This window comes from Haplochromis burtoni, unplaced genomic scaffold (genome assembly GCF_018398535.1).
Source record: "Haplochromis burtoni strain Fernald_Lab_line unplaced genomic scaffold, NCSU_Asbu1 Contig_11, whole genome shotgun sequence".
Taxonomy (NCBI): domain Eukaryota; kingdom Metazoa; phylum Chordata; class Actinopteri; order Cichliformes; family Cichlidae; genus Haplochromis; species Haplochromis burtoni.
This window is the reverse complement of record NW_024582372.1, coordinates 3,658,029-3,683,266: the sequence shown is the minus strand read 5'-3', so window position 1 is coordinate 3,683,266 and position 25,238 is coordinate 3,658,029. Positions and strand designations below refer to the sequence as shown.

General features: G+C 40.1%; 1 protein-coding gene across 2 annotated transcripts in view; it reads left to right on the top strand.

Annotated features, from left to right (window-relative positions):
- kif26ba (kinesin family member 26Ba) overlaps positions 1-25,238 on the top strand; it is a 107,735-nt gene that overhangs the window by 60,448 nt on the left and 22,049 nt on the right. For both annotated transcript variants that reach the window (XM_005915052.3, XM_042214162.1), the window contains exons 5-11: positions 78-282; positions 14,951-15,166; positions 16,374-16,467; positions 19,563-19,708; positions 19,986-20,102; positions 21,303-21,489; positions 23,341-23,530. In XM_005915052.3, the coding sequence (XP_005915114.1) occupies positions 78-282; positions 14,951-15,166; positions 16,374-16,467; positions 19,563-19,708; positions 19,986-20,102; positions 21,303-21,489; positions 23,341-23,530 (1,155 nt within the window). The remainder of the gene's footprint in view (positions 1-77; positions 283-14,950; positions 15,167-16,373; positions 16,468-19,562; positions 19,709-19,985; positions 20,103-21,302; positions 21,490-23,340; positions 23,531-25,238) is intronic.

The following is a 25,238-nucleotide window of genomic DNA, read 5'->3' as shown; positions in this document are numbered from 1 at the left end:
AGCATAATAATGTGACAGGTTGACTGCTGTCTCTCCTTCTCTTTCTTCCTTTTGTTCTCTGCTTTTCTCTCTCTCAGAGCTGCTCAGAAGTTGAGCTTAGCGTCCAAAAAGAAGAAGCAGAAGACGGCTGCGCTCACAGCTACAGTGACATCATCGCCATCATGTGACCCACCCCTATTTCCCACCAATTTTAGCTCCACCCTGTTGATGGCTCCTCCCCCAGCTCCACCTTGTCTCCTCCGTGCAGCAAACAAGATCAAAGATACTCCTGGACTTGGAAAGGTAACAGTAAAAGAATGTTGTGTGGTCATAAAGGGAAGGAAATGGTCAGCAACAACACTCAGATAGCGTGTAGTGTTTGAATGACGCTTAGTTGGTACTATAGGGTATAGAGTGTGCCAAGGAAATATTCCCCAAAGCACTACCTGAGTTCTTGATAGAAGATTTGAATCAAGCATGTAGTTTACGATTGTGGCTCAAGAGTTGGGAGTTCGCCTTGTAATCAGAAGGTTGCCGGTTCGAGCCCCAGCTTGAACAGTCTCGGTCGTTGTGTCCTTGGCCAAGACACTTCACCCGTTGCCTACTGGTGGTGGTCAGAGGGCCCGGTGGCGCCAGTGTTTGGCAGCCTCGCCTCTGTCAGTGTGCCCCAGGGTGGCTGTGGCTACATGTAGCTTGCCATCACCTGTGTGTGAATGTGTGGATGACTGAATGTGTAAAGCGCTTTGGGGTCCTTAGGTACTAGTAAAGCGCTATATAAATACAGGCCATTTACCATTTTACACCAAATTCTGACCAGACCATCTAAACGTTGCAGCTGAAATTGAGACTCATCGGACCAAGCAAAATTTTTCTGTCCTATTGTCTGAATTTGCTGGGCCTGTGCACATTGTAGCCTAAGTTTTCTGTTCTTATCTGACAGGAATGGCAGCGGTTGTGGTCTTCTGTAGCCCGTGTGCTTGAAGGTTCAGTGTGTTATAGTTAAATGATGCTTTTCTGCATACCGTGGTTTCTGTCACTACTGTCTTGTACCCAGAGGTGGGACCAAGTCATTGTTTTGCAAGTCTCAAGTAAGTCTCAAGTCTTTATCCTCAAGTCTCAAGTCAAGTCTCAAGTAATGTCAGGCAAGTCAGAGTCGAGTCTCAAGTCACTGGTGTAAAAGTCCGAGTAAAGTCACAAGTCTGAAATTTTGAATTTCAAGTCCTTTCGAGTCTTTAAAAAAAAAAACGAAAAAATAATGTTGCAGTTATGCTAAATGTAAATATTAGACCATGTAATTTTTAAATCTGTGTTTTTCTCAACACATGACAAAATAGTGAACTTAGAAAATATACACAAATTGTGAAATTGCACCTCTTTAAAATGCAGCTCAATTAAACCTAGCTCCAAGAATAATTTTCACCGACAGTTCTGAGATAAGCTGCATGTTATTCTTGGATGCGGTTGTAGGACCGGCTTTAAAATCGCATGACAAAAATATCATACACATTAAAAAAACTGCATCACCAACGTAGCCTGGACAACATTTGCTAGTTAGATGAAGTCAGCTATCTCATTGTAGCATATTTATATGCATATTTATAATTATACGGTTCTTGGAGTGAGTGCATACACTCATGAAGTTTAGTAACTTCAGGTCACTGCAACAAGCCCAGGTACAGTTTACCGACGGATGGGTCAGGACCTTGAAATGCACCGTGTAGAACGAAAGACCATCGTACGTATCATAAGTTTACCAGTCTCACAAATCGTCTTCATAAATACACATTCGTTAACCGTTTATTAATAGGACCTTTGAGCTCAATGGTAATTAATTAGAGTGGAAATAATTTCTGGTAGCATTACAGAAATGTAGCAGTGACAATAATACTGTATGCTGTAATCGTACTGGGCAATTAGTGATACAAAAAACTGTTTTATCCTGTGAATAAAAGTATATGTTTTTGTCAATGTACCATAATAACAGAAGCGAAACCAATATTGTGTCAGGACAATTCACTATTTATGCACAATAAACAAAGGAGCATAGCGCGACAATTTCTGTTCAGCGCCAGACTTGCTTGTAACCTATATCACCAATTATGTTATGAAAATGACGCATTAACTACAACAGAAGACTTGCCTTTGTGGAAATGCTTGGAGCAGACTAACCTGTGAGCTGGAGTGTTCTGGGACGTTATATTTGATCTTTGAATGGCTGCAATCCAGGCCATCCGTCGCCTGTTTGTTCACTTCGGAAACATGGCTCGAACAATTTCTCTTCAAACGACGTAATCCGATAACAACCGATCTCTTTACCCGTCGGCTTCCCGTGGCTGTCATGCGACCGGCTATTGCAGTTAATAATACAACAGCTTCTTGACATTTTTGTGTTTCTTTTTATCGCTGTGTGACTGATTTCAATTGAAAGCCTGCGCGCGCTAGTACCTCTTGCCACGAGTTCCCAGAATCCTTTGCGGTTTTACCCCTGAATGACGTCACATTTTCAATCTCTATATAATATGTATGTAAAATTTTATATTTGGGGTGAAATATCAAGTCTTTTCAAGTAAACCGGTTCAAGTCCAATTCAAGTCCCAGGTCATTGGTGTAAAAGTCCAAGTCAAGTCACAAGTCTTAGAACATTTTTTCAAGTCAAGTCTAAAGTCATAAAATTAATGACTCGAGTCTGACTCGAGTCCAAGTCATGTGACTCGAGTCCACACCTCTGCTTGTACCACTCTGTCTGTAAACTCTACAGATGATTGTGTGGGGGGCCGTTTCCAGTAGGTTAGCAGATCATGAAGCACTGAGAGCAGCCCATCTGGCACCAACAACTATGATCAAAGCCACTTAAATTACCTTTTCTTCCCCAATCTGATGCTCGGCTTGAGCTTCAGGAGATTGTCTTCATGCCTAAATGCAGTTTCTTTTAGGTCACATTCACTAGAAGGTCCCAGGGTATTGTGCACAGTCATAACATCCATCTCTCAACAGTCAAGTGAGGAAGAGCAGAGACAACAAAATGCTTAATGAACTGTAATAATAATAATACCAGCCCACCTACACTAACAGCATTTACTTGTTATATCTTTATTGGGGATGCATCGGGACCTATTAGTGATTACATTACAAAAGATATGCAGTGAATGTGTCCCCGACCACCTTGGCAAGTGGTTTAAGCGATCACATCACAGTCCATTTTGCAGATTGTTTACACTTGTATTTAGTGCTTCCCACTTGTGATCTGATTGCCCAAAACAAAAAAAGGGTCAGAGATCCCAGGGGAGGTATTTGTAAGTATTAATTTTCTTTTTTTTTCATGTTTAGTTGCATTGACATTTGTGTTGGCAACTGTAAAACGATCCGGTTTTAAGAGCTAGTTCAGTCCTCAAAGTATTCAAATTTGATCAAATATTAAGCTGCTGTATTTTATCGTGACCTTGCCTCATTTATCTAAATGTGTCTACTGGCATGCGTGTGTGTGTCTCCTCTGCTGTAACATACCAAAATGTAACCTACCGGTTACCACGGTAACACATATCAGGCTGACAAAAGTCATCTGTCATTGTTGCCAGCATGGTATGTGTATGTGTGTGCGCACGTGTGTGCATTGTGGATGCAGTAGAGGGGGCAAACACACACTCGGTTCTCAAGTGTGTGCAATATTGATCGTCCATGTAATGAGTTTTTAGTGCCCCCTCCTCCACAGTTTGAGTGAGAGGCGTGTATGTGTGTGTCCTTCCTGCTAGAAAATGAATGACTATGGAGGACAAAATCAGACATCAAGCAGCAGTGTCCATTACCACACGCAGAGAAAGAAAGAGACCCCACTTGTCCCATTGTGCTTTTGAGTGTGCGCTCACCAGACACAAGCATAAAATCGGTGTGCAGCACAACTGGATGTGCATATTTTTTCTACCGGGTCTTATCTGTTTATTAATCTGTTATACATTTGTGCATGTGTGACATAATTTGTAGGATGATGCAGGTGTAGGAAGACAGAAAGGAGGGTTATAAATGCCTTTACCAAACCAGGGACCTTCAATAATGTGCCATGGGCTGCAACCATTTGGGCACTCTGCCATCGTGTCATTTTAACTCTGTGTGACATTCATATCAAATACCAGATGAGACCCAAGCCCAGTGTCTCAAGTCAGTTCCATTCCATTTATAATGAGGCAATAAAATTTTACTTTGTGAAATTAATGCAGGATACTACTTACACCCATTTAGTCAGAAAAACCATAAAATACTGAAAACTCGAACCCTTTCCTACAGTCTAAAATTCAAAAACTCTCAGTACTGTGGTATTCTCATTTCTCGTCTTTGGTGTCAAATAAAAGATGGGAAACACCAATAATTAAAAAGAAGCTTTCTCTAAACTTTAAAGATAAAAGGATAAAAATATCTGAATATATAATTTTTAATTGTTCTAACTGATTATTTTGTGTTCTCTGTTTTCTACTTTGTCCCTCCTTTGAATCTTTCTCTCTGTTTCTCTCCATATGGAGATGGCAGATGTCTTCTCAGTTGTCAAGGAGATGGATTCAGGCTCACATATTTACAGCCATAGTCACAAACATAACAAATGATTATAAGATCGACCCCTGAACAGAAGCCTCATACAAAGTGTACATCAGAAAGCACGTACACCAAAACCTTCTTCACAGCCTCTGTGACATTTTTTTATATGCTCAATATATTTTCTGCCATTTCACCCCACTTTGATATTCTTTTACCTCATGATAGATGTGTACAAACTGTGTTCTATTACAACTAATTTAAACCAACTATGAGCCCCCTACCACGTACAGTATGTAGGGTTTCTTCTGTTGTGAAATACCTTTCCTTAAGGTGTTTAGTGGGGCTCTAAACAAGAACAATTTTTTACAACAAGATTACTGCTGCTAAATAAATAAATGAACAAACAAACATAATAGTATTAATGCAATATCTCTAAACTATTAAAAAATATCTCATGGTTTATTGTTTTCTCTTGGGACTTAAGTTACACTCAAACTACAAGTGCAGGAAGATACAAACAGAGTCAGTCAGCATCAGATAGACATGCCATCATCATGTGATGTACTGGTTTGTTCACTCCACATTTTTGAGGGTTGCTTTTTTTGGAGCCATATTTAGATGGGAAGGCTGTACAAGTTTATTACACAAGTTCGGATACCTTCTAATAAGTGCTGAAGCAACAGACTAATGAAATGCTAGCATTTCGAATCAAAACCGAAGCACAAACTGCCACAGTTATTTGATTTGATTTATTTAATAACAATTTTAAATGTGTATTCACTGACTTGAGCCAGCCTTAAGTGGTCACGAGATGAAATGCAGTATTCAGCACTGCCATGCTGGCTTCACATATATATTTGTATAGAATTCTGGTTCTTTCCATTTAACACAAGTAGAAACCAGCATTAAGCTGCAGTACTACCTATTATGTTGAAGTGGGAAAATTGGTGCTGGATGAATCAGTAATCATATCTTTGTTATCATATCAAAATCACAGTCAGCCTTCCTAAACGTCCATTTCCTTATGAAATTGATCAGCGTCTCTTTGGACTGAATTCACATTCAGAAGAAGATAATTCCTCCCCATCACTAATACATCCAACCACTGCAAAATCGTTAGTATTTCTGTAGGTGGTATGACCTGGAGGGGAGTTGTACTGAAGTCTGAGGTATACTGTTTTGTTTGTTTGTTAATTAGTTTGTTTGTTTGCTTGTTTTAATCAATTTTAAATCATGATTTAATGATGGAATAGAGACAGAGCAGTCTTCTGTGGACCTCCTTTACCATCAGAAACATGCCACTGGAAGAACAGTGATTACTATTAGAAACCTGTATCTCTTCCTGGAGCTCTACAATCAGACTACCTGCTTTGATTCAACTCTGATAATCTATTAGATCAGTGTCCACCGTATACTTACTAAGTTTGCACCAGGAGATAGGAGTTAGCTTAGCTCAGGATAAAGCAACAGAGGAGGAGAACAATTTCTCATAACCAAGAAAATGAATGGAAGTTGAACCACAAGTGTTTGACTTACATCTTAGTTTCCATACACATGAAACAACCAATTCTGTGTTTTTTGCAAAGATAAACCTCTTTTCTCTTATCTGCATTTTTGTTTAGGATAAAAATGGGTTATAAAAAGCAGAAGGAAAATGGTACAAAAGCAAGGCAATATTCTAATATTTGGAGTATAACAAGCCTCTCCTTTGAAATTAATTGCAGCTTGCCAAGACCTAATCAAACACACAGTCATTCATATTCTGACACACTAACAAACACACACACACTTGCGTGCACACATGCTCACGCAAACATATGGGAAGAAAATGGCTGTGGTGACATTTCTCTAGTAAAAATGTCACCTGCGGTGGGGGTTGGTTCCCTGCTGAAATGGCATTTGCACACATTCACGCTCACACATGGGCTTGCATGCTCACATATTCATGGGATTATAGTGTACAATGAAAGCTGTCAAGGAAGCAGCATAGCCCCTGGTGGAAACGTGTACGATACATCCTGCAGAATACATGGGCCTGCCCGTGAGTGTTATGGGGGGTTAGTGTTCTCCCCGATGTTAATATGGCACCAAACAGATTGAGACATCACATTTAAGGCCAGGGGAAATCAACCTGTGCAAGTCAGAAGTACGTGTGTGCTGCAGAAAGAAAGACAGAGAGAGGGGTCCGGCTTGCTCTATCTAGGGATGTCATATTGTTTCTATACACGGTGCTTCTGTACATGTTGGTAAGCTCCGTCTCATTTTAATCAAATCAGTCTGTTGGGAACTTTCCATTCAGAGCACTAACAGCAAGGAGAGATGTATATCGGTAGGAAATTAAACTATATATGCTTTATCACTTAGGAAACAATCTATAGAGTACACTGACATTCAGCAGAGACTGAAACATTATCATCTTTGAAGCTGTCAGATGAAAAGCAAAGATAAAAAAATTGCAGAGGAGTTCCAGCGATTGGATAAAAAGGATTTTCATCTATAATTAAGAAAGATAAGTTACACTAAAAAGACTTTCTATGCATCTTAAATTGACTATCCAAAATTAGTTTTATAAGCTGTGAGTTTCATGATGGATTTATCACCAGCTGTCATCAGAAGTGTCGTTTAGCAGTTGAGATAAGCTAATGCTTGTATCGCTGCTAGATTATGGAATCATAATTCTCCACTTCTAAACTGCGTGCATTTGCTGTCTTTTTAGTTTTCGGGAAGAATCTGAAAATATTGGACCTTTTCTTTTTTTTGTTTTTGCAGTCGAGTCTGGAGAAAATATTCTTGTGTGTCATATGTCTGTTTCCTTAGCCACGTGAGCAGCATTCAAAGCCGTACTGTTACTCTTAGAAATACATGAGTATGTCACAGTTGCCCCAGGGGTACATATCCTCTTTTGAGCTGCCTATTGCACTTCATTCACAGTTTTATATGTGATCTACATAGAGTTACCTGAAGAAGGATAAGAAATTTTATTGGAAGTGTTACAAAGGCTAATATGGGAAGCTTTCACTTGTCTACTCCTTCCCCGCCTCTAACCCATCTTCGTCTCATCTCTTATCTAGTGAAGGAAAAGCCTTATCTTATTCCCACTTTTATATCTACTCTTCTCTGTATCTGAATGAAAATGAAGGACAGATTTTTTTTCCTTCTCTTTAATCTCTGTATCCAGCATTTTGCACATGTGCTCACTCACAGATTGTGAGTTGACCTTGGGGTGAAATGATACTCCGACAGCTAATCAATTTTTAATAGCAGCCACGATTCCCCACAGGCCACAAACTGTGTTCGTCTATGTCATGAGTAAGCACGTGCAAGCGCATTTCCGTGGGCCTTTGCATGTCTTTGCACCTATCTGAGTGTCCGGGCTTTTGTATCTAGGTGAGTGAGTCTGTTATGGGAATCCAGTACAGTATCCACTTTGTTCCACCTACTAGCTGAAATATTAATGCTGTCAGTATTGGCAAGCCTGAAGCATGCGAGACTCAGACACACACACACACAAACCCACACAGTTACCATGGGTGTATAACACTCTCGAGGCTATATAATTTAAATTGATGTGTCTTAAATTTGATGATAGACAAGAGAGCCAGTCAGGTAATTCCTTTCCTCAGTAAGAAACGTTCATTTTTACTCCTGACGGATCAATTTTTTTTAAGAAATGCTTGACACACAGCATATTAGATGAATGTTCTCCTCATGCCTGTGCAGGTTTTTTTCCCAGGAAACACAATTTCACAATTTCATCAAAAAACATGATGCCGGGTTTGGCAAAGGATACTTTTAAAGAGTCCTTTTTTCCTGGTTCAGTGAAGCTTACAAGCAGTAATATGACCATTAGAAAGCATATGTATCAGCTGCTATGGATAGTGACTTTCACCCAAGAGCGGTATCGTCCTTCAGTGTTTCATAATGTTTGTAAATATGCAAGTGATTTCTAGTTTAACTTTGTCCCTAGTCAAATATTAAAATAATTAATTAAAATAACCTAACATTGGTATCATATTAAAATGCACATAAGATAATATTGTAAATAATACAACAGCAGTAACGAAATCATTGAAACTCCAGCACAGTAGCTTGTGTTTAATGCACTGTAACAGCAGAAGGTGGAAAGAATAATAAGACAATGAATTAGTAAGCAGCAACCTGCAATCACATTGTGGCTACTACTGCTATGCTAAATGTCAGAGCAGTGCTTTTTGATCCTGTTGTTAAGCTATGGCTCAGTCAGAGTCAGATAAACTTAATTTATCCCCAAGGGGCAAATTCCAAAAATTGCTACATTTTATGTAGAAAGAGAAATTTTGGAGAAGTTAAAAGCGTGTTGTATTTCCTCTGTGGCCCATAAGCTAAATAAAGCAGTAAATGTTCTTTAGGTACCTGCACCACAGGCACCTAAAGAAAATCCAGAAGTGCCTAAAGGTGAACATAGAAGTCTTATGTGATTCCAAAACATTAAATTGCTTCATTATTTCACAGTTTCTGGTACAGCAGAGCTCATTTATGTATATATCAAACCTCAGGGTTGTAATATCTCGGCAGTACATCCAAAAGAGAACAGCTAACATGAATCTTCTGAGTCTGCGAGCCAAGGTGAAATGAATAAATTAGTTCAGATTAGAATTGATTGAAGCCTGAACTTTCTGTTCCTATATTGTACTTGTATCGCTCTCTTTGTACATGTGTTTGCACAAATGTCTGTTTCTGCAGTCTTAGGGAACCAATTAGAGCTCAGTCTCAGTCTCTTATTGATTTTCCGGCCAATAGCGATGAAGCTCTGCTGTAAGGGGGCTATCGAGCAATGGTCTCTAAGCTCAGGGTTAGTTGTTTAATTCCTTTCCTTAAATTGGCTCAAAGACTTCATTGTGGTATTTAAAGTGGAGGATCAGGAAGACCTGTGAAGGCCAGTTTTCAGAAATATGTCCTCTTCTTTCTTTTCTCTGTAAATGTGAATCAAACATAAACTCTGACACGTTCGAAAGATGTTCAAGCATTTAAGAATTTCTGTTTCAGGATAAAAAAAAGAGCAAAGTATTGATGACGTTTAAGGTAAGGGAAGGCGAGCGAGATGAGATGAGAAAATGGAGTGAGCTGAGATATTGAGCATTATGATTTTTTTTTTTTCAAATATAGAGACACTGAAGACAGTAGATGGTTTTCCGTCTTGCAAAAGGGAATAACAGACAGAGCAGGATAAAGAGAATATTTAAGGTGAAAAAAGAAGAGAGGAAGTGTGTGTTGCTTCCAAAGAGGGAGATGGACAGAGTTTGAGAGCACCGTGACAGCCGCGTTAGTGTCTGGAGAGTCATTAGTGACCCATTTCTCTCTCAGGCTACATCTTTCTTTCTCTCCCTTCTTTTTCATTAAACAGAGCAAAGAGCCCATTAGCTTTGTGTTCCTCCTGCAAATCTCATATTGGCTGCGCCACATTTATTGATTCACCAGAGCGAGTAGTCCAAGGATCCTCTGAGATTATTGTGGGTGTGGGTTTTTATAAAACATGCAGACAAATGATTTCACTACAGATCTCATCTCAGATTAAATGCCTTAAACTGAGTGCTGAGCCCAAATGTTTCTGAAAAACAAAGCTGGTGATTAAAAGTTGAACTACACTGTATGTAGTGGTACAAAGGGACCTTAATTATTGTGGTATATTTTTTATATTTTACTTAGAAATAGTTTCCCTCTTGATGTTCACCATCATTACTGCAGAGCTTTTTATTGTTGGTATAAAAGGTAAGTGAGGTTAATGGCCCTTGGTGGGTCTTGCGATTTCATTTAATCTTTTGAAAAACATATAGGAACAGCATTTTGGCCCCACTTATACCTCAGTCTCACACACATACACGCATACATGAACACCTTCCACACTCTTGGACATGAGGAGGAAATGGGCTCTTAGGGGGGAAGACTTTATGAGTTACGCCTTGTAAAGCATGCGTTGGTGAAATCCTTCCCCCTAGGCTCTTACTCATGTGATGGGCTCTTTTATTGGGGTCAGGAGAGGGCTTAGTACTGAAGCTAAGACTGTGTGGGAGAGATTGAGCTTGTGTGTGTTGTAGGTATAGGTGTTTATTTATTTCTTTTATTTGATTTTTTTGGCACAAACATTAACCCAACTTTAAGGCTCAGTATGTTCAGTTTTCTTAAGGTCATCAAACGTTACACATTTATTGCATTTGGTATCTCGCTTCATTTCACGCCCTCACCTATAGACAGGCTTTAAGGTTTAACCACATGTGCTATTAACTTCATATGAGAAAGCTGGTAACATCCACACTCTTTGATCGACACTCACAAAATTGGTTGAACTGACTCTTAAAAGGTCTGTGGTCATTTGGTGATGCAACCGAGAGAAAGCCTGGCAGCATGCTTTTATTTTTAATAAATCGGGGTGGGTTTGTTCAGTCTAACATGACTTTGTTCTGATTACTTTTAGCTCATTCACCCTTGGCTAAAAGTTATTATTTAAAAAAATGATAGCAGCAGAAATAACCTCCCTTGGCAGAAAATTTACTTTATATAGGTAAGGTTGATATTATCTCACAGCACAGAAATGTAATGGATGACAATTTTCACTTGAAATTTTTTAATTTTTTGAAATTTTCACAGCCAGGGACCCCTACTTAGCATGCTAACACACTTATTAGACCACCTGGCAGAAAATTACAATTTTTATATGAAACAAAGCCATGGCATGATGAAGGTTTCGTGCTTTTCAGCATACTTTTATTAACTCTAACGGTTGCTGTCACGCTACACACACAGCTGCAGCTTTTCAGCTCGCAGCTGAGCACTCCACTACCAACAACGCCATGACAGGGTCCAGTTCACACTTTAAACCCGGCGATTGCGGCATGACACCAGCATGATTGCGGATGCCGCTCAGGTGCGTCCGCTCCCCTGCAGTGGCACTGCAGACCACGCCCCGCCACATATTTTTAGAAATTTGTTAAAAATTATATTATTTGTTAGGCAAATAACAAACTGAAAACAAACATAACTAACCTCTTTGTCTAGAATTCCTTCTTAAGGTTCAGTGTCTTACCTAAATATACGTTGACATGCAGACTGGAGTGGCCAGTGAATCTATCCATCCTGCTTCTGATTGGTAAACAACCTGTTCTACCTCCTGAGCCACAGCTGCCCAACTTTAGACCTTGTGCATACTGCTGGGGTTACCATTATAGTAAAAAAATATATTTATATATATATATATAGTTTGGTAATTACCAACACTGTTAATTTAGAGAACCTGTGGCATGAACCTGGTAGTCGTTTAAGCACCGTACATAAATGCATTGTTGACTTTACTTGTAGTAAGCTAATACTCAGCAGGATTTGGAGTTTTGGGGATTACTGTGTGATGGGTAATCCCATGGTTACGTTTAACTGAAAGCACACTTCAGGCGATGATTCATCTGTGCTAACAAGCACAAACAGACAAATGATTTCTCTCCTGCTCTCTCTCCCTCACAGGAGCCACATCTTTTTCATGTGTCCGGCACCTTTGTGCCTCGTAGATATAAAATATGACAGGGTATGACACACATAAAAACAGAGTTCACTGAATTTTTTTTTCTTACTAAGTGCCTCAGTGCAATATGAAGTACTGAAAGCTTAGCACACTTTGTAACTATTATCATAATATAATTGATATTGTCCTGCAAATTCTCAGCTCATGACATCAGGTGTTGAAATACTCACACTCTGCCCCATTGCATGTAATTCATGTATTATATTTGTATTACCTTGATGTACAGCTGAAAGTCTGCACTTTAACCGTCTCCTGTTTGTTTGATATAAAATCCACTGTGTTGGTGTAAAGAGGCAAATAACAAAAAGACACAAAAACAAAAAAGTTTCATTGTTCAAAAGGACGTAACTATACCTGTTATATTGCACGGGGGGTGAAGTTAGATGCTTAATCCTCTTTCAGTGTTTGAATCCAGTTCTTGACTTAACCAGTAGCTGCTTCTCAGATGAGACTTGGAGGCCAAAATTAATGATGAATTTATGTAGTTTCTCTCAGATTTTCTGCTTGTCATTAGCTGATCTGATGTTTGCTACATCTGTCATGCCGTTTGCCATACACCGTCACGGTGTCCAAGGTTTTTGGAAATTTCTGATACTGTGACTTGGTCTATTAACACTATTAACATGTTGTGAAGAGAATGACTGCAAATGAACAAAATGTAACATCCATCCATCTTCTTGTGCTTATCTGGGGCCGGGTCGCGGGGGCAGCAGCCCAAGCAGAGAAGCCCAGATCTTTCTCTCCCCAGCCACCTCCTCCAGCTTGTCCGGGGGAACACCAAGGTGTTCCCAGGTCAGCCGAGAGATATAATGTCTCCAGCGGGTCTGCCCCGGGGCCTCCTCCCAGTGGGACATTCCCAGAACACCTCACCCAGGAGGCGCCCAGGAGGCATCCTTGTCAGATGCCCAAACCACCTGAACTGGCTCCTTTTGATGGAATCGCTACCTCATTGTGGTGGAGGGGTTTGTGTGTCCCAGAGATTCCGGTGGCTATGTTGTCCGGGGGCTTCTGCTCCCTGGTAGGGTGTCCCATTGCAAATTGGTCCTGGGTGAGGGACCAGACAAAGAAACATTCAGAAGACCCCTATGAGCAGAACACCAAGCGAACAGTTCACCCTACCCACAGTAGGGTTACCGGGGCCCCGCCCTGGAGCCAGGCCCGGGGAGGGTGCCCGAAAACGAGCATCTAGTGGCCGGGCACAAAAAAGGGACATAGGCCCATCCTCCTGCGGGCCCACCACCCATACGAGGCGCAGTGGGGGTCGGGTGCATTGTGTGCCAGGCGGCAGCCAGGAGTGGAGGCTCTGGCGGACTGATCACTGGCTACCAAGAATATCAAAATGTAACATTCACACTAATATAACTGATTATATCTAAACTAAATAGTTCTCATTTTTCACACTTACATTTTAAGGTACAGGAAGAATTCCAGGCAGCTTGTACTACCAGTTCAATGAAAGGCATCTGACATTGACCGAGACATAAATTCTGTATCAAAGCAACAGAGACACAAAACATCTGTGATATTTGAATAGATATAAGACATTAAGGATGGCACACACTTCCCACACAGTTCATCCAATGTCACAGTGAAAATATCAAATGCATTTAATAATCAGGTTGGCTCCTATCACCCGCTGAGACAGTTGGTGTGGTTAACACTGAGTCATAAGAGCACCTGACACCCAGTGCCAATCATCCGCTTCAACCGAGTCTCTCTCCCGATTGTCAAAGGAGAAGTGCGATGTAAATCTTCAGGATAATCCTGTACTGCATCGCAGGGAGGAAGATTTAGTGACAGACATGAAAAGAGGAAGACAGACGGGCTGAATCAGAGAGCGATATAGTCAGCGAGACATCAAACAAGAAAGAGAGACAAAGACAAATTCACACAGATGAGGAATGGAAGGAGAAGATGAGCAACAATAAACTGCTGGGAAGTATTTCAAACTTGAAAACACCTTTTACCGACAGAGACCAGGGCTGTTTATATGTTAAAATGTTCTGGAGCTCAGTCAGATTCGATGACGCTGCGTTTTGCAGCCGCTGATATCACAGAAAACAACAACAGCTGCCAGGCGGCAAATTGCGGCTGCTAACAGTTTGTGACAGGAGTGGGAGGAAAGGACGAAGGAGAGGAGGAGTGAAAGCTAAAATAGAATTCCTGCAATTCAGGCTTTTGATGTGCGGCAGTGAAGTGGAAGTAGAGAAGAGGTGTGAACAGAGAGAAAAAAGGAAGGGATTTAGGATAGAAGGAGAAAGAGATAGCGAAAGAGTGACAGGTAAAGGAGGGTAAGGGATGAGGGAGGTAAAAGTACTTAGAGGGAGTAAAGTGATGAGAGGGAGAGAGAGCATGTTACGACTTGTATAAGCGCAGAACTAAAAAGCGGAATTTTTGTGACTCTGGTTTTGTGGCTCTATGTCGTTTGCAGCTAACATGAAGATGTCTTCCAGCAACTCTACTTCACAGTAATACATACAAGGTCTGCTCATGGCTTTGACACAGGCAGATTTCTTTAGCGGGGAAAAAGTGTTCATGCTTTAAAAGTGAAATAGAAATGGGTGGTTGGCATGAGGAAAACCCGAAACTCAACAGAAGCTTGTCAGACTGCTTCATGTTTCATGACAAGTGATCTCAGACACCGGCAAAGTTTTCTAAACTATCTCAGAAAGTGTGACTGTATCAATGTACTTTCACACTGCTGTTTGTCTGAGTGCCCTGCTGACTTTCTTGTTTTTGTTGGATCAAAAGAAATCCACCCCTGCAGAAAAATTGCAAACAAACAAGCTGATTCCCAAACCCACGGTGGGAATCAAGCTTTGACTGATAATCCTGCATTTACCTTTAGCCTCCTGTCTAAAAAACAACCTCTGTTTTCGCTTATTGTCTTACCCTCAGGTGAAAGTGATGGTGAGAGTTTGCCCAGTGTCTCAGTCTGATGCAGCCGAGTCCAGTTCCTTTCTCAAAGTGGATCCCAGGAAGAAACAAATCACCATCATGGACCCATCAGCAAATCAGATGCAAAGTGCTGCCTCTCAGAAAAGGGCCGGAGCCAATCAGGTCCCACCAAAGATGTTCACTTTTGATGCAGCGTTCCCTCCTGATGCATCACAGGTCAGAGACATTTTATGTGACAAAGTCTGGTAAAATGACTATAAATAAAAACAAAATTATGAACTTCACGCTCTTCTTAAATTTTGTTAAGAAATGGATACCATGCTAGTAGATAAAATGTGTGGTTGCAATGCAAACAAACACTGTTGTTAGTAACAGACTAATAAAATACAGAAATTTCTTTTCAAAAACTGGATTATGAGCTTCTTGGACAGGCTCTACCATAGCTGCTATTTTATTTGTCACATCTTTGCATTAAAATGCTCTAAAAAGCAACAGTTTCACAAACAGTGTAATGAGGATGTGAGCTGGGGGATTTAACAGAGAAGTCTGGAGACTAAAACAGTGAAGTTGCAAAGAATAGAGGTAGTAAGTGGGGACAAGTTTAAACACCTGGAATCAATGATCTAAAGAAACGGATGGTGCACAAGAGAGTGAAGAAGAGAGTGCAGGCAGAGTGGAGTGGATGAAGACAAGTATCGGGTGATTTGTGACAGAATGACAGCAGCAGGAGTGAAAGGGAAGCTTTACAAGAAGGCACTGAGACCCACTATGATGTATGGTTTGGAGACGGTGGCAGTAACAAACTGACAGGAGTCAGAACTCACTAAGATGGATGAGATTAAAAATGAGGAGGCACAGCTCAGATGCTTTGGAGAAGAAGTTAGAGAGTCAGGCAGAAGAGGGATAGTGGATATTTTGGAAAAAGGATGTTAAAAATGGAGCTGCCAAGCAGGAGGAAAAGAGAAAGACCAAAAAGGTGACATGGATGTAGAGAAGGAGGTCATGCAGAGTTGGTTGGTGTGACAGAGGAGGATGCTAAGCATAAGGTAGGACTGAGACACATGATCTGAAAGAAGTCTTTGACTTGCACATTACCTTTACTTTTGAGCCACAGAGGTCGCTGCTTGGTCGGTATATGCATTTGCATGAATCTAGGCGAGATGTGTTCCCCTGGATAAACCAGTGAGATAAGCTTAAAAGAAAATGCTGATTCTTTAAGACATTTATAGAACCAGAACACAGTAATACTGACAATTACAGGGAAGTTGCCCGTCATCTCCTCCACACCAACAGTCAGATGTTTAAAAATCAAAACAAAACAGCAGAATCCTAGCTCCAGCGCGAGTGTGAATAATGTTTGTCTAAAATTGAATGTATTTCTGATTTACTTGACCCTGTTTATTCCTCTGTCTTCCTGTGTTAGGCGGAAGTGTGTGCAGGAACAGTTGCTGAGGTCATTCAGTCGGTGGTTAATGGAGCAGATGGCTGTGTCTTCTGCTTTGGACACTCTAAACTGGGTAAAACTCTCACACACGCACACACACACACACACACACACACACAAAAACTACAAAATCAGAGCTTGGCTTGTGAGTCTTCTTTAGTGAGTGTGACCATCGGTGTGTCGGCTCTTCACTTGGCCGTCGCTCCACTAGCCCTCATCTATCAGAGAGAGAAAGAAGAGGATTAGTGTCTGCTGAAGCTGAAAGCATTCTCGGTCTGCTCTGTCTGTGTTTCTGTCCTTTTCTCCCTCTAATCCTTCTGAAGCTGGTTGTCAGAGAAGTTCTCTTAAAAAGGGTCAAGGCCCCTCACTGCATTGTGCAACATGTCTGATCCCAGACATACACTGAGACAAACAAAGACCCACCACAAACACGCAGACACACACACGAATAAGGCTTCATCGACTGTGGGTCAGCCGCTGCTGTGTTTGTCCTTGTAAACACAAGCAGCATTTCCCCTTCTCAGTTTGTGAGCCTTCAGCTTGAGTTTCTAAGTCTCCTTGAACTGCAGAGCATGACAACAGCAGAGATGTGACACTTCGACTGGTGCTGCAGTGCAAAGATCAACATGTAAACCGCTGTTTGGTTGCTGTGAAGCAAAATCTTGCCAAATCTGAAGAAAAAGTCAGCTCAACTCAAACCACAGTCAGTCAGCAAGATTATGTAAACACTACCCAGCTGAATTTCATAAAACTTGGTGAGGATGTGGAGAATGGGCAAACGATCGCTTTCTTTAAAATGGCAAAATACAGCAAATATTTCGATAACTTTTAATTTGTCTTTTTTTTCTATTGATGGTGGTTGATTGGCTCCCTTGCTGCAAATATGGCGTGAACAGTGTTGTCAATGTCTTTATATGGACCATAGGAAGATTAAAACTACTTAATGAAAGCTAGTAGGAATTCAATTAAGAAAATAAAGTTGGAGAGCCTTAAAAAAATTAAGTGTATATACAAATTTGATGAAGCGTCATCATGATCTAAAGGTTGTGACTCAGATGATGAGCTGCTGACTTCCTGTTTTCTTCTTAAACACATGACAGAGTAGGTCTGACTATACAAAATGTCATTGCAAAACAAATATATTCAACACTCTACTTCTTCATATTTTACCACTTTTTGGCGAATGTAAGAATGGTCACTATACGGACATCTTTGAGCAGTCCATCACAACTCCCGGTGGCCCAATATCCTATCTAATGAAATAGCATTAAAAATAGATCATGCACATAAAAAATGTGAAAACCACCACTAGGGTTTACACAGTCAGCACAGAATGATAGCAGAAATAGGATCCAGGACAGATCAATCAAACAGATGCACATGTAATCGTCACACTCCCAGGACAGAAACAACATGGTGCACAGTGCACATACGACAGCTTGTCTAGATCCACGTTTGTCATTTTAACATGAATACATATTTTCATTCAGCTGTCAAATATTGACATGCAAAATACAGACTGTCTCGTGATTTATGATGCTTGTGATTCATCCTGTGTAATATGGCTAAGACTGAAGCTAATATCCTGCTGCCGGTGTTTGATTATGTTAATAACACTGCAAACTCTTTTATTTGATTGAAATCAATTTCTCAATCAGTTTTACTGCTATATTAATGCCGTGACCTCACTCGTATATGTTCAAACGGCTGCTGCTGTAGCAGCAGATGAGTTAATTCTTTGTGATCCAGCTCACCTAAGGCCATGGATTTTAATGAGACCGCATTATAATGGCATTACCTTTTTACTAATTAAAATGGGGAAAGTAACACAGCGAGCATTTACCTTCGGCTCTGTGGCCCTTGGCTGTAGACACATGTGGGGATTCTGGCACAGACCAGCTACTACACACTCATGCACATTTTTGCAGTGAGCAAAAGGGAATTCATTAAAAAGGAAAAATTAAATAAAAGTCTAAATGATCCTGAACAAATGGATGAACTTCAGGAATTGAATCCTCTTGCTTTGAGTCATGTGTGATGGATTTTGTTATCGTTATTAGAGTAGTGTCCGTCCTTAGTAATGATGAATGCGCGTGTCTGCGTAAGCTCGTGTGTGGATGTCTTTGAACTCCTGAAACAGCTCTGCCATGTTCCCTCACACATATTCACTTTCTCTCTGATAGCAAAGGTATATTAACCTGATGAGACCAATTCACAGAAATATGCATAAACTGCACATACATGGATACAAATGCATTATGATAAGTCAGTGGAGTAGGCAGCTATATGAGCACAATTTGCAGTTTTCAGTAGTCAGAACAGAAGGACGCATTATAGAGCCACATATAAACTCCCACAGATGTGTGTTTTAATGTGTTCTTTGTCACTTGCACACAGGCTTTAAAGGCAAAAAAGAGAAAGGGTGGTTGTTCAAGTGCTCTGTGGTTATGTTAGTGGTACTACACAGAGCCGTTATGAGTCAGGGAATCCATCTGATCTGCTAAATGAAAAGAAATCAACTGGTAAATCTGATAAATCAAAGTAAATGACCCACTGTTGCTTTAAAAGAGCTCTTTAACATAGCGGATGGCAACATTTTATATATAATCTTTAACATGTGTTTAAAAGCTTTCTTTATGTTTTATCTGGAAAACTGAGCATTGTGAATTATAAATACTACTACAACAGCACCAGCTTTCGGATACTTAATTCAACTCTCTTTGTTGTATTTTTTATCACATTTTTGGGACAAATCATCATTTTTGACAGTAGTCTAGATGCTCCAGGAAACACTGAGTGCAGAACAATGTAAAATTACATTGTAGATGACAACTTCCCCTCCGTCCTTTCTCGGAACAAATCAGACACATTTCTCTGCGCTGCATCACAGGAGTCAGGCTTTTGATGTCGTCTGTCTTTCGTGCAAGTGTTCCCACCGGTGTGATTGTTAGGTGTGACATATGGCATTGTTTAGGTGTGTGTTTGATCTCCAACTTCTGACAGCCAGAGCAGGTGTGGGAAAGGGATAATCATCATCTTGTGACTGAAAGGGACAGACACGTGCATTTCACACACACATCTATTCACACTTATTTCTGTTGATGTTCTTTTTGATAGATCTTCAGCTTATTTCCCGTTCACCATTGTCTTTCTGGCTTTCTCATTCAGGTAAATCTTACACGATGATCGGCCGCGATGACTCTCTTCAGACTCTGGGTATAATCCCCTGTGCCATTTCCTGGTTGTTTAAGCTCATCAATGAGCGAAAAGAGAAAACTGGTGCACGCTTCTCCGTCCGCGTCTCTGCAGTTGAGGTCAGTGATCGCAATGAAACCTTAATTTGAAACATTCCCTGCAGAAAAAAACGAGTTCAAATCCTGATGCAGACATTTGACAAATCAGGGCACTGATAGTCTCTAAAAAGCACTGGCAGTAGCTGTCAACTATCTTTAGTATCTGTCTTCTCTCAGTGAAGTAAAATTTTAATTTAAGATTCTTCTGGCCAGATTTAATCCTAGACAGATGTTAAGAAAACTGAGAAAATAAAATGAGGAAGCTACTGTTGTTGAAATAATCTGTGCTTTTGTGCAGGTTTGGGGAAAAGAGGAGAACCTTAAAGACTTGTTATCTGAAGTGGCTACAGGCAGCTTACAGGATGGGCAGTCACCTGGGGTCTACCTGTGTGAGGACCCCATTTGTGGCATGCAGGTACACATGCACGAACACACAATTAAAGACATCACGGCTTACCTTGGAACTGGTTCATGTCACTTGTACCTGTGGATTTAAACCTTACAGATTCAGACTCTGTATAAATGTGTTTTCACATCAAACAGCTCTCTGCAGTCTTGGCTTGCATGTGAACCCACAGACACTCGTCTTGGAGATGATCTAGTATCATTTACATTAAGCTCAATAACCACAACTGATAAATGAACATAAAAATAGTTTTATATGGATACATTTGAATATGGGCGATGTTATTGATGATGGGGCTCTTGAGTCCATCTGGCAGTACTGTGGATGTGCATCAAATGAAAAAAGGGACTTTGATCGTTCAGCATCCTGTTTTTATCCAACAATGCCAAAATGAGGTATTTTTAAAGAGATGATTCAGAAACAGTCGGATGATTCATTCACCTGATTGTGAAAACGATGCCAAGAGAAAAACACTTGACACAAACAAAACAGGAAAAATAACCAGAACTCTCAAAAGGCTCATTGTCTATTCAAACTTTTGTTGTTTTAAGTGACTTTTCAAAATTACATGCAGCTAAACAAACACCTTTAATAACCAAGATTCAGAAAACAAAAGACGGCTTATGTGAATAAAATTCTAATGAACATCACTATTATTAACATCCTTTGCAGGTATCTGCGCAGCAGTAGTCTCAGTAACGTGTCACTGTAAAAAGAACACCAAAAACAAATGAGCGACAATGGGTTAGCAACCGTATATGTGTGTGTGTGTTCAGTCATACTGTATGTTTATAGGATTAGAGGGTCTGATACAAACACATCTGTGTAATCCTTAACTAATCTGACATAATCTCATCAGTAATGATATCCTGCAGTACCACACACACACACACACACACTCACACCCTTCCTCTCTCTCTATTACTCACGTCTGCTTCCCTCTATTTCTCACATACCTGCAGACAAATTAGAAATGATTTATTAAAAATATGCCAATCAGTCTGCCGCCACGCTGAATCCTCACAGTACACAATATTATCAGCGTTTAAACACTTCTCCCTCGGTAAACCAAATCCCTCAAGCTAAGGTGAAGTAGTGTCTTTCGGCATGTCTGACTGCCTGTCCTCTGGCTACTCACGGTTGCTTCCTTATCACGTCTATAAAAGTGCAATATTGTTATGCTTTTTTTTCTTCCCCAAACTCTTCCAGCTGCAGAACCAGTCTGAGCTCCGCGCTCCAACACCAGAAAAGGCAGCCTGGTTCCTGGATGCAGCCATAGCAGCTCGCCATAGTAGCCAACGCTCCAACACCACTGAAGAAGAGCACAGGAATTCACATATGCTCTTTACATTACACATATATCAGTATCGCATGGAAAAGACGGGAAAAGGAGGAAGTAAGCAGTGCATGTTTAAACCCTGATGTTTCAAACTGTTATTACTGGTGCAACAATTAAATGTCTCAATAGCAACATTTAACGATTACTTCTACTGCGCTCACCTTTGCAGGAAAATAGTTGTTGTTTGTTGTGACTATGATAATCACAGTAGGGTAAAAGCAGACAGAAACATATTGTTTGCTATGAATAAATTGTGGAACACTGGAGACCAAAGTAAGGAGCGAACAATGAAGGACAGATCAATATGCAGATCGATCTAAATGCTTCCTATTATGGTTGCTACAAATAAACTGCAGCAACAGAGATGCACATGCACCTTTTACTGAACGCACAATCCCTTAATATATTAATCAAAGTCATTTCCAACAGTTATTTTTGGTCTTTATAACAAATCACATAGCATATGAGTGGTTTTATTTATGCCTGAGAGATGTTTGACCAAATTATGTCTGATTATGGCTATTTATGTTACACACAAGTGTGTGTATGAAATAAACTGTAATGTGTGTGCATCTGTGTATGTATGAGAGAAATGTGAATGCTTAAGAATGATAACTGTAATGACATTTGTTACACTTGCATGTTTCTTTCAATCAAACACATTTAATATTAGAGAACAATAACCTAAGTAAATGCAAAAATACAGTTTTAAAATGATGATTTAATTTATTAAGGGGAAACGTTACCCAGACCTACCTGGTCCTGTGTGAAAAGGTGATTATCCCCTAAACCTTTAAACCTTCATTTAATTATTTTGAGCCGCTCAGATCGAGATTTGCAGTGTTTCAAATTACTGTCCTGCTGCATAACCCTGCATCAGTTTTTGGCCTGCATGAGCTTCAGGGTTGTCCTGTAGACAGCAGAATTTATTGTTCCACAAATTACGAAGTCATCCACATCCAGAAGCTACAAAGCAGCCCCCGACCATCACACGACCATCACCGTGTTTGATTGTACAGTATGTTCTTCTTATGAAGTACTATATCAGTTTTATGTCAGATCTAATGGGATGTAAACCTTGTAAAAAGTAAAAGTCATGTCTTTATTGGTCAGCAGTGGTTTTCTCCCATGGATGCCATTTTTGCCCAGTTTCTTTCTTATTGTTGAATCATGAACACTGACCTTAAATGAGCTAAGTGAGGCCTGCAGTTCTTTAGGTGTTGTTCTGTGTTATTTTGTGACCTTCTGGTTGGGTTATCAATGCAATCTTGGAGTAATTTTAGTAGGTCAGCCACCTCAGTGAAAGTTCACCACTGTTCCAAGTTTCCTCCATTTGTGGATAATAGCTCTCACTATGGTTCACTGAAGTCCCAGAGCCGTAAGAATGCCTTTTTCAACCCTTTCCAGACTGATAGATGTTAATGACTTAGTTTCTCGTCTGTTCTTGAATTTCTTTAAATTGTAGCATCATGTGTTGATTTTGTAGCCTTTTTTCATGTAACCTTTTCATGTTCTTCATATTCTGTAATTGCTTAATTCAACAGAAAGTAATCTGGCCAGAGTGTGGCTAAGAAACTGAGCTCAGCTTTTCCAAAAATGCGGTTAATCATCATTAATTCATGATTTAACAAGAGGGCAATTACTTTATATACTTACTAACTTTAAATAGGGCCAGGTAGGTCTGCATAGTTTTTCTTCTACTTTATAAATTAAATAATCCTTCAAAAACTACATTTTGCATTTATTCGGGTTATCTTTGTCAAATATTAAGATTTGTTTGATGTTAGGAAACGTTTATCTTCATATTATTACTGTCACTGTTAATATAGATTTCTTACAGATGCAGTATACTGTATTAACAACTCTAAGTTGTCCTTCAATCTTGAGCCATCTTTTCTCTTCTGCTAGTGTCAGGAGGTCGCAGTCGCCTCCACCTGCTGGACCTGGGCAGCTGTGATGTTAAAGTACTCGGAGGAGGAGGAGGTGGAAAAAGCAGGGAGAACTCTTCACCCAGCTCGGCTCCTCTGTGCCTTTCACTGTCTGCACTCGGCAATGTGATTCTGGCCCTGGTCAATGGAAGCAAACACATCCCATATAAGTACGTTCGTGTGGGTGTGTGTGTTTGTGTTTATGGGTGGGTGTGGGTGAGTGGGAGTATGACTAATTAATGCATAAATTTAAGAGGAGAATAAAGATAAATTCAGAAACTGGTGAACTAAACTGTTGAGAAGAGTGAACGGTAGGCTGAGGTGGAAAGCAGGATCTTGATGTGAGAGGTAAAAAGGAAAGGATAGTAGCAGATTTCACAAGTTGCTTCAGGTTTGGGGGATTTACTGTCATAAACAACAGCAGCTGGTGTTACATATTCATCACATTCATTTTGTTGGTTAACTGACTGCCAATGACAGCAAAGGAGAGAGGAAAAGGCAAAGATGATAGAGCCAGTAACTCTAGCCAGAAGAAATTGTTTGAAAATAAAAAATACTTGAACCAGGGGAAAAGAAATCATAACAGCTAAAGTGATGCATAGTCCTGCTCTGGCAGTAAGAATACGGGATGTGAAACTGTAAATGCCCTCCTTTTTTCTAATTTCTCTCTGCTTCCCTTCTGCTCTTCCACTCTGCTCAAGGCTGTGTAGCTCTGTGCTCATGCTGGGTTAATTTAATCACAAGCTTTTGCATTTACATTGCAAAACAACCTGCTACTTAGCATTGAAGCTCTAAGCACAGCTTTGCTGACTCTGATTTGGCATTGGTGACTCAGACTCTTGGAGTGTGATGGGATTTGACTGGTTTTTAACAATCCATGCTGTGTTACTGACACATTTTTATAAATCCAGGAAGTAAGAGTTGTTTTGATTGAACTAAGACTGATATATATATATATATATATATATATATATATATATATATATATATATATATTTAAAATATATATATATATATATATATATATATATATCTAATATATATTATATTGAAGATATATATATCTTCATTAAAAATATAATATATGAGGTATTTATTTATAAAGCAAAAATAATGGTGTCTTGTGCATAAACTGTATATAAAGGACGAACACAGACATTGTGACGTCACTAATTAGTTAGTGAGTTAAAACCTTGAGCTGAGGGTTTTCACCCTCGTCCGATTGACCCTTGATGAGCAAACACACTCATAAGGTAGTCAGTAACACTGGATTTTTTGGAGACCACTTTACAAAATAAAGTGAAAATCATGTTAGATGTCTGAGAAAGTCCCAAATAAGGTCCCAGACAAAGGAACCAAAGGACCATTTACAGACTAGACTTCTTTATAGAGTGTTTTTTTCTTTAACTAAAGGAATTCCCACCTGATTGCCCTCAGGCACTTCTCCAGAATCTTCAGATCCAGAAGTTACATCCATCTTTTCTATACAGTCTATAGTCCTGTTGTGTCAGGTACCAGGATGTTGGCAGTGGTCCCTGTAGAGTTGTTCCAGCTGGCACCACCTTCTGATGCTTGATCAGACTGGGATCTACGGCACACTCTGTCACTTTCCATCTGCTGATCCTGAACTGTTTCAGTGGCGTGGTTAGGTGCATTGCCCTGCTAATGGAGGCTGCTACCAAATCCCAAGGTCCACCAGAAGAACATAATTTACTTCACCTCTCTCTAGTTTTAATGTTGTGACTGATGAGTGTATTTCACCCACAACCAAACTGATTGATCAGCTGAATTTCCTATCACCTTTCTCATCCCTAGAAACCAAAGCAATCATATAGCAGGCTGTTTCCTTTGAGGGGAAAATATTCGACTCAAACGAAA